This window comes from Lynx rufus, unplaced genomic scaffold (genome assembly GCF_022079265.1).
Source record: "Lynx rufus isolate CCGP_SWC_20201006 ecotype Redwood Valley unplaced genomic scaffold, mLynRuf1.p SCAF_4, whole genome shotgun sequence".
Taxonomy (NCBI): Eukaryota; Metazoa; Chordata; class Mammalia; order Carnivora; family Felidae; genus Lynx; species Lynx rufus.
Window position 1 is genome coordinate 36,779,972 of NW_025814856.1, and position 15,028 is coordinate 36,794,999.

General features: G+C 45.8%; 1 protein-coding gene and 2 long non-coding RNA genes across 3 annotated transcripts; all 3 read right to left on the minus strand.

The window, feature by feature from the left end:
• Positions 1 to 768: 768 nt before the first annotated feature.
• LOC124523653 (uncharacterized) lies at positions 769 to 2,605 on the minus strand. The gene is made up of 3 exons (XR_006965066.1): positions 2,484 to 2,605; positions 1,405 to 1,507; positions 769 to 910 (listed from the first exon to the last, which is right to left on the minus strand). It is a non-coding gene; the product is annotated as an uncharacterized LOC124523653 (long non-coding RNA).
• Positions 2,606 to 3,353: 748 nt separating this feature from the next.
• LOC124523344 (cleavage and polyadenylation specificity factor subunit 6-like) lies at positions 3,354 to 12,999 on the minus strand. Its single transcript, XM_047095195.1, has 9 exons — positions 12,923 to 12,999; positions 11,841 to 11,917; positions 10,249 to 10,390; positions 9,282 to 9,358; positions 7,688 to 7,829; positions 6,716 to 6,792; positions 5,122 to 5,263; positions 4,168 to 4,244; positions 3,354 to 3,413 (listed from the first exon to the last, which is right to left on the minus strand). Exons 1-9 carry the CDS (start codon positions 12,960 to 12,962, stop codon positions 3,354 to 3,356), a joined length of 834 nt encoding a protein of 277 aa, XP_046951151.1. The 5' UTR covers positions 12,963 to 12,999.
• A 162-nt stretch (positions 13,000 to 13,161) lies between these two features.
• On the minus strand, positions 13,162 to 13,490 carry LOC124524186 (uncharacterized). Its single transcript, XR_006965171.1, has 3 exons — positions 13,434 to 13,490; positions 13,292 to 13,327; positions 13,162 to 13,209 (listed from the first exon to the last, which is right to left on the minus strand). It is a non-coding gene; the product is annotated as an uncharacterized LOC124524186 (long non-coding RNA).
• Positions 13,491 to 15,028: the final 1,538 nt, after the last annotated feature.

Consider the following 15,028-nt stretch of genomic DNA (forward strand, 5'->3'; position numbering starts at 1 on the left):
GGGCGACTTGGTGGCTCAGTCACTTAAGTGTCCCACTTTGGCTCAGGTCATGATCTCAGGATTTGTGAGTTTGAGCCCCACGTCGGGCTCTGTGCTGACAGCTCAGAGCCTGGAGCCTGCTTTGGATTCTGTGTCTCCCTCTCTCTCTGCCCCTCTCTCAATTGTGCTCTGTCTCTCTCTCACTCAAAAATAAACATTGCATCAAAATAAAAGATAAAAACAGAAAACACTGAGAGGAATATGGGCCATTATAAGACTCATACCCACAACTGCTACCTTGAGTCTACCTCAGCTCCCACCTGGATTGGTGCTACCGTGAGGTAGCTGGTACGTGGGGAAATCCACATCATGTGGATTAATGCAGGGTGTCCACACTGTTCTACCCAAGACACTGCTGACCCCTCATCCATGTCTTGCAATCACGAATCAGCCATGTCCTGGGGGCTGATAGCTGCCCTGCTGATCGCCACACACCACGGTGAGTAGGAAGTGCCACGTGCTTGCGAGGATCTATTGACGAATGAACACAACTGTCACCAGATCTGGAGGAAGGTTGTGGCCACCACCCCAGAAGGAACCAGCGGGACATGTGCAGTCAATACAATTCAAACAGTCACTTATCTTCTGCCCCTATTACTGTAGATTCTACCTGTTTGTGACTGTGTATACAGGGGTCACACTGTGTACATCAACACAGAATGACCATAGGTCCTCCTGGAAGCAGATAATGACAGAGATACAGAACTGTGATGGGTTTATTAGGGGAAACGAGGAAAAACAAAATAGAGGGGACAGGAATGGTCAGGGAAAGAATTCAGTCAAATACGCATATCAGGCAACTTTTCTAAATATATCACATCACCACAGCCAGTGGTCACAATTCAGGGTCCTCTTCAAATTTCACATTCTCCTGTAAGGCAAAGAGATTTTGGGTTATTGCAATGGGATCTTGTGTTCTCCTCTATGTATTTTGTCTTCAACAATATATCTGTGGCCTTGGATGAACACTTAATTGTGTGGCTGCATCTGTGTGTCTAACTCTAACGGATTATGACTGTCTTCAAATCTTAGATATAGATCCCTGAATGTACACACTATCACAGTTATCTTTTTCTTTTTCGCAAAGTAGGACCTGAATTTTAAAAGAAAAATCACAGGGGTCTTTGCCCTATTTTTTGAAACAGGGATTGCCAACCTCTCAGCCTCAGGCATTACACTCTTAGTTTCATGAAATTGAAAGAACATCTGTTGATGACCTTCTGTGTGGAGATACATTCATTTCCACCCTGAGAAGGGTGAGTGTCCACTCATCCCATACATTTTACAAGTTCCTTAAGTGCTTCTCACCTCTTCATCGTAGTGACCTCAGAAATCAACATTGTCCCTGTTTCTCAGATTACAAACCTGAGGCTCTGAGATGACCGCCGAGAGCTGGTGTTAGAGCTGACACAGCAGGAACACAGGCAAAACCTCAGGAGATTGCGAGGGAACTTTCGGAGACGCAAACCTGCAGGCAGGGTGGTGACAGCAGACGCAGGGGTGTGGTGACCAGAGTTCAGCAGGGGCGGCTCCTCCTCACCCCTGAGTTCCCCACCAAGAGTCTGACTCAGGCTGAAGGCCAAGGAAGCGGCACAGCTGATCTACAACCTGCCTTCACATTTAGTCTCACTGAGACACACAAACTGAGGCAGACAAGCGTTTCCTAAGACTAAGTTTAATTTCCCAAGTCTCCCAGAACATTCTTCATACATGTCCAGACCCTTCAGAAGACCAAGGGAAACAACAAACTTTATTTAGATTATCAACTAGGTGCACTGTGGTAACGCTGACATTTCAGAGATGATGACTGCATTCTACATTGTGGTTGAACCCGTGCAGCAGTTCTTTGCAGACTTCACACTGTCCTCATGCTCCCTTCCCAGATTGTGGGCCCTGCCAGAAATGGCCTCCAAGTCCATCCTACTGACCCCAACGCCCTCCCCTCTGCACCTCCTCAAACTCTGCTTACTGTGCTCAACTTCCCTTCTATTCCTGCGTGATTCAAGTTTCCCCCATTTTTGCACGGGATCCTTCAATGGTACTTCCACTATGGTGACCACAAGGTCTGTGTCATATAATGCATGTGCCCCCTTTCAGACGGGACACCTGAGGCACCTACACTTAGGGGTGCATCTCATCCTTCACGGAGCTCAAAACATTGTGTCTGTCAGACAGGCACCAGTGCTCCTGATACGTCTGCCTTTGTGTAAAAATCCTCTTTCTTTTTGACAAGAGACACCTACAGCTGACCTCATTACAGGGAAATGACACAGCCCATTATAAACTATGTCCTGAGAAACTTGAGATATGTGACACTGTCCTCAGGCAGGTTTGCAGTTGAATTGCCAAGCCCTCACAAGCATCCCTACATCATTCCCACCAAGTCTTTCACCAAGAAGACGAATACGCTTTATCAGTCACTCATCCAGTTCAGGTCATCTTACCAAATTTAGTACGTGGAGGAGCTGGTGGAGGAGGCGGAGGTGGCCCATAGCCCGTGACTGGTGGTGAAGGGTGGTCCATGGGGGACAGCCTGCAAGGCGATCCTGGGGAAGGACCAGGCCCTCTTGCATTCACAATGGCCTGCCGAACAGAAATGAAAGCTATGTTCATAGGACAGAGCAAAGCACCAACACCAGCAAAAAGTGGCAACCCAAAGAAGCAGTGCTCATCTCCTGCCAGCTTCCCCACCACCAGGTTCCAAGAGGGCAGCATCAGCGCCAAAATCTCTACCCATACTTTGGGTTCCACTTATAGCTTTGGGGGTGGGGAACGGATGCTATGGGGACAAACCAGTGTTCCCACATGTGTGCAAATGTAGAACAGCAAGCTCTTGTCCGAGAGGATTTACGGAATGAGTACCAAATTAATAAAATAGCATATTCCTGATAGGAAGGCATTTAAGTCCAGAATCGCCTTCCACCCCGTATCCGCCTCCACCACAGAGGCTGCTTATCTGTATGTGAAGAACTACAGATTGAGAAGGAATGACAATCCCAGGCTCCACACATGGAATCCTAGCCCTCGTGGCTCAAAGCTCTGCCTCTAAGCCCCCGCCTGTGCCCGATCTGCTTCTCTCCCGACAATGAGGTCTTCTCCTCTCTGCAAGTGCTATCCATGGGCACAGAGACATGTTGGGGGATGGGGATCCTGAGGTCATGCAGAGAACCTCGAAAAGCATGTTCTTAGAGAAACATGTTACCTACACATGTTAGGTAGGCTTAGCTAATTTATTTTCTTTCAGGGGTACTTCTCAGTTAAATACAGTACAACTCGCAGGGTACTTTTGTTCTCTGAAAAGATAAGCTGAAATTCTAAATAACAGAATTAACACGAATACACTTTCGTTTCTGCTGTACATCTCCATGTTTCACCTGTAACAGTGACACAGGACACAAGAGAACGTGCTCATGTGAACACAAAGGACACAGTGGAGAATCACAATGCAGGTAATTACGGATTGTCTCTCTTCACCACCCATGTAGCAATGCGTGTTTTCTAGGACAAATATGTCACCTCTCGTAGTTCAGAATATGTATACCCAGGGCACACCTGAAGAGATTCCAGACAGCACATTTACAAAAAAAAAAAAAAAAAAAAAAAAAAAGGCTGAATGTTGACGGGTATTAAATTTACTTTGTCTCAGACCACTCTAAATGACACATACAAAAATATAAGTTGGAGTGAAGGCAGTTTGCATTTTCAAAACATAAGGATAACTGCCGATTTTCTGAACACATTAATCCCCTAGAAAGAAACAGAACAGGAAGAAACAGCAAGAGCAATGATTCCACACTGAGGAGGTCCAGAAAAAATAAGTCATGCCAAAAGACTTCCAGGTGGAGTGTGGTCTCTTCCGCCCTGGGTTATTTCCAGGTACTTACCAGAAAAGCCCTTGGGTGCTCAGCCCTAGGCACGATTGGTTCTAAACCCTCCACAAGGAGTTGAGAGGCAGAAAATAGAGAACCCCACAGACACTTCGGTTTAGGTTGTGCATTTGGAAAATGAGAAAAACAAGCAGACATATCATACAATACACAAAACAGACACAAAGCCAGGAGAGAGCACCGAACAGAAAAAGGAGGGTTTTGCCAAAGAGTTACAACTGAAAATATCCACAGCATTTACCTTGTCCTCCGTGATCCTTTTGGTAGAGTCAGTGTTGTTGTTACTCACAGGAGCAACATGTGGATCTGAAAAAGGCCCTAGAAGGGATGGAGGTTTATTCTGCTTTGAGTAGACTGTGTAGAGATTAAAAAACAAACAAACAAAAACACAAAAACAAACAAAACAAAAACCCCAATAAACAAAAACCACTCTCCTCATTCCTCAAGCAACTTAAACTCTTTGGCCCAGTCAGATCCCAAATCACATGCACAGGGTATCCCACATGCTTCAGTTGATCCCAAGGTAAAGGGAGAGCCATTCTTTAAACTCTGATGAAGACCCATAAAAGCCCTGGTTCAGGTGTTTTCATAACTCCTCAAACAACTGTGGATGACTGGGGGCTCAACTGGATGGATATACGTTAGGCTGCGCCTCATGCCTCCCACCGCCCAGCACATGGACTGTGTATGGCACACATCGGCTGAAGCGCTATGCCTGCTTTCCTGCATACAGCCCCATTCCATCTCCACAAGAGACACGTGTACCAACACAAAGTGGGGGAAATGACCCAAGGATGATAAGTCAATCATGAGAAACTCAAGGAATGTGGTGATGATGGCAGGCATTTTCCTTGCGTTGCAATGGTCTGCGGTACCACCTCTGCACCTTGTACAAGACTCAACAACGGGGCGCCTGGGTGGCTCAGTCGGTTAAGCATCCGACTCCGGCTCAGGTCATGATCTCACAGTGCGTGACTTCCAGCCCCACGTCGGGCTCTGTGTTGACAGCTCAGAGCCTGGAACCTGCTTCAGATTCTGTGTCTCCCTCTCTCTGACCCTCCCCCATTCATGCTCTGTCTCTGTCTGTCTCAAAAATAAATACACATTAATAATTTTCTTTAAAAAACACTCAACAACAACAACAATTAGATGAAGGTTCTTAGCAAGCCAACTCATACTGCCCAGATCATCTTACCAAGTGGTGCAGGTGGAGGGGTTCGGGATGGTCCCGAACCTGGCACAGGAGGTGGATGTGCCCAGATCAAAGGGTGGCCTCTATAGTGGGGTGGGCAGAATCTTCCAGTTGATGGAGGAGGTCGCCACGGATCCACACTGCCCTGCAGAACAGAAGTGACAGCTATGTGCAGATGCCACACAAGAGAACCAATCCCCAAAGCAGCTGAAACCCATAGAAGTACGGGTCAGCACCTGCCCCCTTCTCTGCCACCAGGATCCAAGAGAGTAGCATCAGTACCTGAAAACTCTGTCCCTGCCACTGGGTACCACCTACAGCTTAGGCAACTAACCGCAGGCGGTTAAACTACTGTCACCACATGTCCCTGCCCAGGTCTGAGAATTTGGAACCAAATGATCCCATCGTACAGGATTAAATAAGTAATTCCAAACTAATGAAGCAGCATATTCCAGACAGGCGGACATCCATGTGCAGGATCACTTTGCATCCCTCCACTACAGTGACGGCAAAAGCTCTGTTTTTGGCTTATTCCGAACACAGAAAAATGGACTGCAAATACACAGCTCATTCTCTGCACGTGAAATCACAGCTACTCTTGGGGACAAGTTCTGCCTGCCGGCCCCACACTTGGCCCCCTCTGCTTCCCTCGCTGAGAAAGAGGTCTTCCTACTTTCTGCAAGTGCTGTCAAAGGCCAAGAAACCACTCGGGAGTTGGGGATGCCTGGAGTCTTGTAGGGGACCTGAGGAAATGTTTGCTGTGAGGAACATATTACACATCAATGAGTACTAGGCCCCCAAGTGTTTACCTGAATTCATAAGGAATTCTGGTTTGTGTACACTACAAACACAGAGTGATACATCCTATGGGAAAAAAGAGGCAGACATTCAGGAAACAGAATTAATGCAAATGTGTTTTGACTTTGGTATACATTTCCAGGGATGTGTCATGAGCGATGCTATCAGCTCTAACACTGACTGGAGACACAAGAGAACCTGCTCATATGAATAAAACTGAAGGACCTTGTGTTCAGAATACTTTTACCTAAGATACTGCTTGAAAGGATTCCAAACAGTTCATTTACCCATGAAGACGTGAAGGTGGTGAGTTATGACAACGACTTGGTCTAAAACCATCATAAATTGTACAAGGCACACAATATAAAGATGGAGGGAAGTCTTTTCACGTTTACAATTAACAGACAGTCTTCACACATGAATAGTGTGACCAGAAAGAGGAAAATAACAACAACACTGATCCCACAGAGAGGTAGTGTGTTAGGAGTCAACAAGCTTAGAGACTTTGCTATAGAGTGCAGTGTATCTTCCTGTTGTTGTTATTTTAAACACAAGGCAATAGCCATGAGGTGGTCAACTTCTAAGTTCCCTCGGCTACTAAACTGACCAGAAAAAAGATGACAGGCTGAAAAGACAGAAGCCTGTAGACTCTTGGGTTAAGGCTGTGCATTTGGAAAATGAGAAAAACAAGCAGACATATCATACAACACACAAAGCAGACACAAAGCCAGGAGAGCGCTGAACAGAAAAAGGAGGGTTTTGCCGAAGAGTTACAACTGAAAATGTCCACAGCATTTACCTTGTCCTTCGTGGTCCCTTTGGTAGAGTCATTGTTGTTGTTACTCACAGAAGCAACATGTGGATCTGCAAAAGGCCCTAAAAGAGATGGAGGTTTATTCTGCTTTGAGTAGATTGTGTAGAGATTAAAAAAAACAAAACAAAACAAAACAAAACAAAACAAAAACACAAAAACAAACCAAGAAAAACCCCAAAAAACAAAAACCACTCTCCTCATTCCTCAAGCAACTTAAACTCTTTGGCCCAGTCAGATCCCAAATCACATGCACAGGGTATCCTGCATGCTTCAGGTGATCCCAAGGTAAAGGGAGAGCCATTCTTTAAACTCTGATGAAGACCCATAAAAGCCCTGGTTCAGGTGTTTTCATAACACCTCAAACAACTGTGGATGACTGGGGGCTCAACTGGATGGATATACGTTAGGCTGCGCCTCATGCCTCCCACCGCCCAGCACATGGACTGTGTATGGCACACATCGGCTGAAGCGCTATGCCTGCTTTCCTGCATACAGCCCCATTCCATCTCCACAAGAGACACGTGTACCAACACAAAGTGGGGGAAATGACCCAAGGATGATAAGTCAATCATGAGAAACTCAAGGAATGTGGTGATGATGGCAGGCATTTTCCTTGCGTTGCAATGGTCTGCGGTACCACCTCTGCACCTTGTACAAGACTCAACAACGGGGCGCCTGGGTGGCTCAGTCGGTTAAGCATCCGACTCCGGCTCAGGTCATGATCTCACAGTGCGTGACTTCCAGCCCCACGTCGGGCTCTGTGTTGACAGCTCAGAGCCTGGAACCTGCTTCAGATTCTGTGTCTCCCTCTCTCTGACCCTCCCCCATTCATGCTCTGTCTCTGTCTGTCTCAAAAATAAATACACATTAATAATTTTCTTTAAAAAACACTCAACAACAACAACAATTAGATGAAGGTTCTTAGCAAGCCAACTCATACTGCCCAGATCATCTTACCAAGTGGTGCAGGTGGAGGGGTTCGGGATGGTCCCGAACCTGGCACAGGAGGTGGATGTGCCCAGATCAAAGGGTGGCCTCTATAGTGGGGTGGGCAGAATCTTCCAGTTGATGGAGGAGGTCGCCACGGATCCACACTGCCCTGCAGAACAGAAGTGACAGCTATGTGCAGATGCCACACAAGAGAACCAATCCCCAAAGCAGCTGAAACCCATAGAAGTACGGGTCAGCACCTGCCCCCTTCTCTGCCACCAGGATCCAAGAGAGTAGCATCAGTACCTGAAAACTCTGTCCCTGCCACTGGGTACCACCTACAGCTTAGGCAACTAACCGCAGGCGGTTAAACTACTGTCACCACATGTCCCTGCCCAGGTCTGAGAATTTGGAACCAAATGATCCCATCGTACAGGATTAAATAAGTAATTCCAAACTAATGAAGCAGCATATTCCAGACAGGCGGACATCCATGTGCAGGATCACTTTGCATCCCTCCACTACAGTGACGGCAAAAGCTCTGTTTTTGGCTTATTCCGAACACAGAAAAATGGACTGCAAATACACAGCTCATTCTCTGCACGTGAAATCACAGCTACTCTTGGGGACAAGTTCTGCCTGCCGGCCCCACACTTGGCCCCCTCTGCTTCCCTCGCTGAGAAAGAGGTCTTCCTACTTTCTGCAAGTGCTGTCAAAGGCCAAGAAACCACTCGGGAGTTGGGGATGCCTGGAGTCTTGTAGGGGACCTGAGGAAATGTTTGCTGTGAGGAACATATTACACATCAATGAGTACTAGGCCCCCAAGTGTTTACCTGAATTCATAAGGAATTCTGGTTTGTGTACACTACAAACACAGAGTGATACATCCTATGGGAAAAAAGAGGCAGACATTCAGGAAACAGAATTAATGCAAATGTGTTTTGACTTTGGTATACATTTCCAGGGATGTGTCATGAGCGATGCTATCAGCTCTAACACTGACTGGAGACACAAGAGAACCTGCTCATATGAATAAAACTGAAGGACCTTGTGTTCAGAATACTTTTACCTAAGATACTGCTTGAAAGGATTCCAAACAGTTCATTTACCCATGAAGACGTGAAGGTGGTGAGTTATGACAACGACTTGGTCTAAAACCATCATAAATTGTACAAGGCACACAATATAAAGATGGAGGGAAGTCTTTTCACGTTTACAATTAACAGACAGTCTTCACACATGAATAGTGTGACCAGAAAGAGGAAAATAACAACAACACTGATCCCACAGAGAGGTAGTGTGTTAGGAGTCAACAAGCTTAGACACTTTGCTATAGAGTGCAGTGTATCTTCCTGTTGTTGTTATTTTAAACACAAGGCAAAAGCCATAAGGTGGTCAACTTCTAAGTTCCCTCGGCTACTAAACTGACCAGAAAAAAGATGACAGGCTGAAAAGACAGAAGCCTGTAGACTCTTGGGTTAAGGCTGTGCATTTGGAAAATGAGAAAAACAAGCAGACATATCATACAACACACAAAGCAGACACAAAGCCAGGAGAGCGCTGAACAGAAAAAGGAGGGTTTTGCCGAAGAGTTACAACTGAAAATGTCCACAGCATTTACCTTGTCCTTCGTGGTCCCTTTGGTAGAGTCATTGTTGTTGTTACTCACAGAAGCAACATGTGGATCTGCAAAAGGCCCTAAAAGAGATGGAGGTTTATTCTGCTTTGAGTAGATTGTGTAGAGATTAAAAAAAACAAAACAAAACAAAACAAAACAAAAACACAAAAACAAACCAAGAAAAACCCCAAAAAACAAAAACCACTCTCCTCATTCCTCAAGCAACTTAAACTCTTTGGCCCAGTCAGATCCCAAATCACATGCACAGGGTATCCTGCATGCTTCAGGTGATCCCAAGGTAAAGGGAGAGCCATTCTTTAAACTCTGATGAAGACCCATAAAAGCCCTGGTTCAGGTGTTTTCATAACACCTCAAACAACTGTGGATGACTGGGGGCTCAACTGGATGGATATACGTTAGGCTGCGCCTCATGCCTCCCACCGCCCAGCACATGGACTGTGTATGGCACACATCGGCTGAAGCGCTATGCCTGCTTTCCTGCATACAGCCCCATTCCATCTCCACAAGAGACACGTGTACCAACACAAAGTGGGGGAAATGACCCAAGGATGATAAGTCAATCATGAGAAACTCAAGGAATGTGGTGATGATGGCAGGCATTTTCCTTGCATTGCAATGGTCTGCGGTACCACCTCTGCACCTTGTACAAGACTCAACAACGGGGCGCCTGGGTGGCTCAGTCGGTTAAGCATCCGACTCCGGCTCAGGTCATGATCTCACAGTGCGTGACTTCCAGCCCCACGTCGGGCTCTGTGTTGACAGCTCAGAGCCTGGAACCTGCTTCAGATTCTGTGTCTCCCTCTCTCTGACCCTCCCCCATTCATGCTCTGTCTCTGTCTGTCTCAAAAATAAATACACATTAATAATTTTCTTTAAAAAACACTCAACAACAACAACAATTAGATGAAGGTTCTTAGCAAGCCAACTCATACTGCCCAGATCATCTTACCAAGTGGTGCAGGTGGAGGGGTTCGGGATGGTCCCGAACCTGGCACAGGAGGTGGATGTGCCCAGATCAAAGGGTGGCCTCTATAGTGGGGTGGGCAGAATCTTCCAGTTGATGGAGGAGGTCGCCACGGATCCACACTGCCCTGCAGAACAGAAGTGACAGCTATGTGCAGATGCCACACAAGAGAACCAATCCCCAAAGCAGCTGAAACCCATAGAAGTACGGGTCAGCACCTGCCCCCTTCTCTGCCACCAGGATCCAAGAGAGTAGCATCAGTACCTGAAAACTCTGTCCCTGCCACTGGGTACCACCTACAGCTTAGGCAACTAACCGCAGGCGGTTAAACTACTGTCACCACATGTCCCTGCCCAGGTCTGAGAATTTGGAACCAAATGATCCCATCTTACAGGATTAAATAAGTAATTCCAAACTAATGAAGCAGCATATTCCAGACAGGCGGACATCCATGTGCAGGATCACTTTGCATCCCTCCACTACAGTGACGGCAAAAGCTCTGTTTTTGGCTTATTCCGAACACAGAAAAATGGACTGCAAATACACAGCTCATTCTCTGCACATGAAATCACAGCTTCTCTTGGGGACAAGTTCTGCCTGCCGGCCCCACACTTGGCCCCCTCTGCTTCCCTCGCTGAGAAAGAGGTCTTCCTACTTTCTGCAAATGCTGTCAAAGGCCAAGAAACCACTCGGGATTTGGGGATGCCTGGAGTCTTGTAGGGGACCTGAGGAAATGTTTGCTGTGAGGAACATATTACACATCAATGAGTACTAGGCCCCCAAGTGTTTACCCGAATTCATAAGGAATTCTGGTTTTGTGTACACTACAAGACACAGAGTGATACATCCTATGGGAAAAAAGAGGCAGACATTCAGGAAACAGAATTAATGCAAATGTGTTTTGACTTTGGTATACATTTCCAGGGATGTGACATGAGCGATGCTATCAGCTCTAACACTGACTGGAGACACAAGAGAACCTGCTCATATGAATAAAACTGAAGGACCTTGTGTTCAGAATACTTTTACCTAAGATACTGCTTGAAAGGATTCCAAACAGTTCATTTACCCATGAAGACGTGAAGGTGGTGAGTTATGACAATGACTTGGTCTAAAACCATCATAAATTGTACAAGGCACACAATACAAAGTTGGAGGGAAGTCTTTTCACATTTAGAACTAACAGACAGTCTTCACCATGAATAGTGTGACCAGAAAGAGGAAAATAGCAACAACACTGATCCCACAGAGAGGTAGTGTGTTAGGAGTCAACAAGCTTAGAGACTTTGCTGTAGAGTGCAGTGTATCTTCCTGTTGCTGTTATTTTGAACACAAGGCAAAAGCCATAAGGTGGTCAACTTCTAAGTTCCTTTGGCTACTAAGCTGACCAGAAAAAAGATGACAGGCTGAAAAGACAGAAGCCTGTAGACTCTTGGGTTAAGGCTGTGCATTTGGAAAATATAAACAGGCAGACATATCACACAACACACAAAACAGGGATAAGGCCGCAGAGCATGCTGTTCCGCAAATGAGGGTTTCCTGACAGACTTACAACTGAAAATGGCCCCAGCATTTACCTTGTCCTTCTCGGCATTGTTGGTAGACTGCTTGTAGTGGTGACTCATGGGAGTGACATCAGCTTCGGCTAAAAGCTCTGAAAGGGATAGAGGTTTACTCTGATTTTAGTAGACTGTGCAGAATTCACACAAACACCACATTTTGTGACGTGTTAAACTCTTGCCCACACTCAGGACCAGGAGGAGAGGCAGAGTAACCCACAAGCCTCAGTTGACCCCAGTGATAAGGTGGAGACCATCCCATCATATCTTAATGAAGAAACCATAGGGTCCTGGCTCATGTTCTTCATAATTAGTCAAATAACTTTCAAGAGGGCAGGTCAAAGAGAAATCAGGAAATCGTCACCAAAACAGCCATTTCTCAATACACATGAGGGGTAATAACTCAGCATCTCATTTCAGATAAAAATTAAAATGAGAGCGTCAGTTGGTGGATAACATCAAAAAACCCTCCACAGAGGAGCATGGGTGTGTTTCTTCTGACGCCAGGCAAATTGTTCAGTCTTTCAGCTTATCTATAAGCTGCCTTCCACATGGGAGCCGGTATTATGTAACTATTTCTGAATGGAACTGAACTTGACTGATATTATATTAATGAGTAAAGGAAAACTATGGGTGTTTAGCAGTGAAGCCGCAGAGTTGCACTGATAACATCAGAGGACGAAGCTATTTGGAGCTTGGATTCAGGAATGTAGGTCTACAGTTCACAACAATAAAAATAAAGGAACATTAAAAATAGTCAATAAATGACCTTCTCCTCAAATAAACTAAAGTCTTCACATTGAGTCCGGGTGGGAAGAAGGATGAGGCCCCTGTCCTCTCATCCTTTCCAAGCTCTCCAGACAGGGGGATGCTAGAGGAGGTGGGAGGGTCACAGCCAGAGGAGGGGCATGAGCTCCACCAGTCCCAGGGACAAGTGCCTCACTGCTTGTAGTACCAGAGGAGAACACCCTTCTGTCACCCCTTCAGACCACCTGCTGTCCTTAGTGTTTGCTGTTCTGTCCAGGACACACGATGATCACCCACAGGAAAAGGCTTTGCCGCAGAAATTAGGCTGCTGCACATCACCACATGCCTTTTACCTCTCCTCGCAGGGTTCTGCATCTCTCGACTTCCAGGCATTGGTCTCCACCTCCTGTATCCCTCAAGCAGCCTCTTTCCTTCCATCACACCCAGTCTTCGATACAGAAAAAGAATGGACTTCTATCATAGTTGCAACGCCACGTCCTCTGACTAGACACTAAACAGCACAGCTGTCATCCCTCAAAACACCCATAAAAACTCATGTCACGCTCCCACACCTGTGTTTCAAGCGGGCGACCTCTCGGCTCTGCTCTGCCATTTTCCTCTCCCGGATCCGAGTCTTGATCTAGGGGAGAAAAACATATCCACCTTCAGTCGTGCCAGGCTGAGAACCAACGAGAGAGAGGGGGAAAAAAGAAAACACTTACCCAGTTGTCCTGAGCATCACGCTCATAAACTGCGACCTGAAAAAGCAACAATGAAAAGTCCGTGTTTAGGAATTCCAAGGGCCACTACACTCAACCACATGAGGTACTAAGGGTTCAATATGTCAGGCAGAACTCACGTTACCTGGTGTGTGAAGGTGAGTTCTGCCTTCTGCAGCTGTTCTCGTGTTTGTTCAATTTGCTGTCTGTGAGATACAATTGTTTTCGTCAAATAAGGCCTAATATTAGGTAGGATTATAAATAATCTGCTCATGTTCCCGTCATCCTCATATCTTTCCCCAATACAATTTATCCTTTCACATGAAACACTTTTCACACAATTATAAATGTACAGAACCAAAGCTATTGTTCCATCCTCTCCTTACTCATTATTCCATGCCCGTAGGGTGCAGAGGTCATAGAATTCTTTTCCATTTGCAATCTTGCCCTAATTCATCATGTGACAAGTGACTTTCATCATAAAGCCAACATAAAGTTCTATTCTCCTTTAACTTGTGTACTCACCAGGTTTCCTAGGGTTGCAAAGACCAGGACCATCAGATGGTACTACCTTGTTGATGGATATGATTTCATCCTATGACACACTGCTTTCCTATAGATTGTGACAACTGACACCACCCCTCAGGAACGTTGGCATGGATGAAGTTTCTACAGGGGCAGGTCAATGCTGGAGACCCAGAAATGTTTAGTAGCTTAATTGTTTTGTTCTTTCTAATACTTATTTTTCCTATCTGTTAATTCTGTACGGATATGTCCTCTGAATTTGTGTTTGTATTACTATATTCATGGAGTCTACCCATTGTACAAAGGTTAGAACTAAGAAACGAACAGGGGTTTCATGAGCCGCTGCTAATTAGTATCTGAACTCACTTGCACTTGTGTATGTCCCTTGTAACTATTTTCAGATTTTCCTCTGCAGTTGCCATCTGATTCTTCATTGCCACTAGTTCACAGTCTGTCATATCCAGATTCCTAAGATGGGAAAGATATATACATAGTCCAGTAGCCAAGGTCCAGAAATTCTGCCTTTTTCCTTCTCGGCTCTCTTAAAGCCTAGATTCAAATATCCCTATCCCCTCCCCCAACGATGCACAGACTGACAACACAGTCAGAGAAATGAAGACCCCATTTAATGTTAAAGAAAATTCAACCTCCGTCTGCTGCCACGTCGCCTACAATCAGAGCCGCCTTTCTAGTTCTCTGCTTCTACTCCTTCATCGTCAAGTCATCAAATAACATTGCACCTTGTGCCTTCCCAGAGTTGGTCTTTTGTTTGAGATGGAGAAGGCCTGTTTCAGGTCAGTGTGAAAACCTGTGCCTGACCAACTGTACCCATTAGGATGAGGCAGGGGATCATCATTGCCTTACACCTCCATGGGGCAGTGCACTGAATCTCAGTCCAGAAGTTGTACCCTGACACAGACACTGAGTATGAAAGACAGCCTTCCAGGATATGGCTTCACCAGCATTGCAAATCACTCCCATACACCACTAAGGTTCAGGAGTGCAACCCCTGCCCACTCTTTCAAAGATCCTGGTGGAGGGAAAGGCCAATCTTAGAGTGGCAATATATGTTGAAATATAACATGGTGTGAACTGTCCCACAGTCAGGCTGTTATCTTCAGGAAACAGATTTCAGATGGAAAGCCATCAACTTCATGGAGTCAGTCTACTTTAACAAGACTCAGTTCATTGACAGTGAAGGCAGCAGAGGGAAAT

Excerpts from the sequence above, each read along its gene's own strand:
- LOC124523344 (XM_047095195.1), bottom strand. The coding sequence starts at position 12,962 with ATGCCTGGAAGTCGAGAGATGCAGAACCCTGCGAGGAGAG. Across the intron at positions 10,391-11,840 it reads ACAATGCCGAGAAGGACAAG|GGCAGTGTGGATCCGTGGCG; the intron begins GTAAATGCTGGG and ends TCTGTTCTGCAG. Across the intron at positions 5,264-6,715 it reads AAGGGACCACGAAGGACAAG|GGCAGTGTGGATCCGTGGCG; the intron begins GTAAATGCTGTG and ends TCTGTTCTGCAG.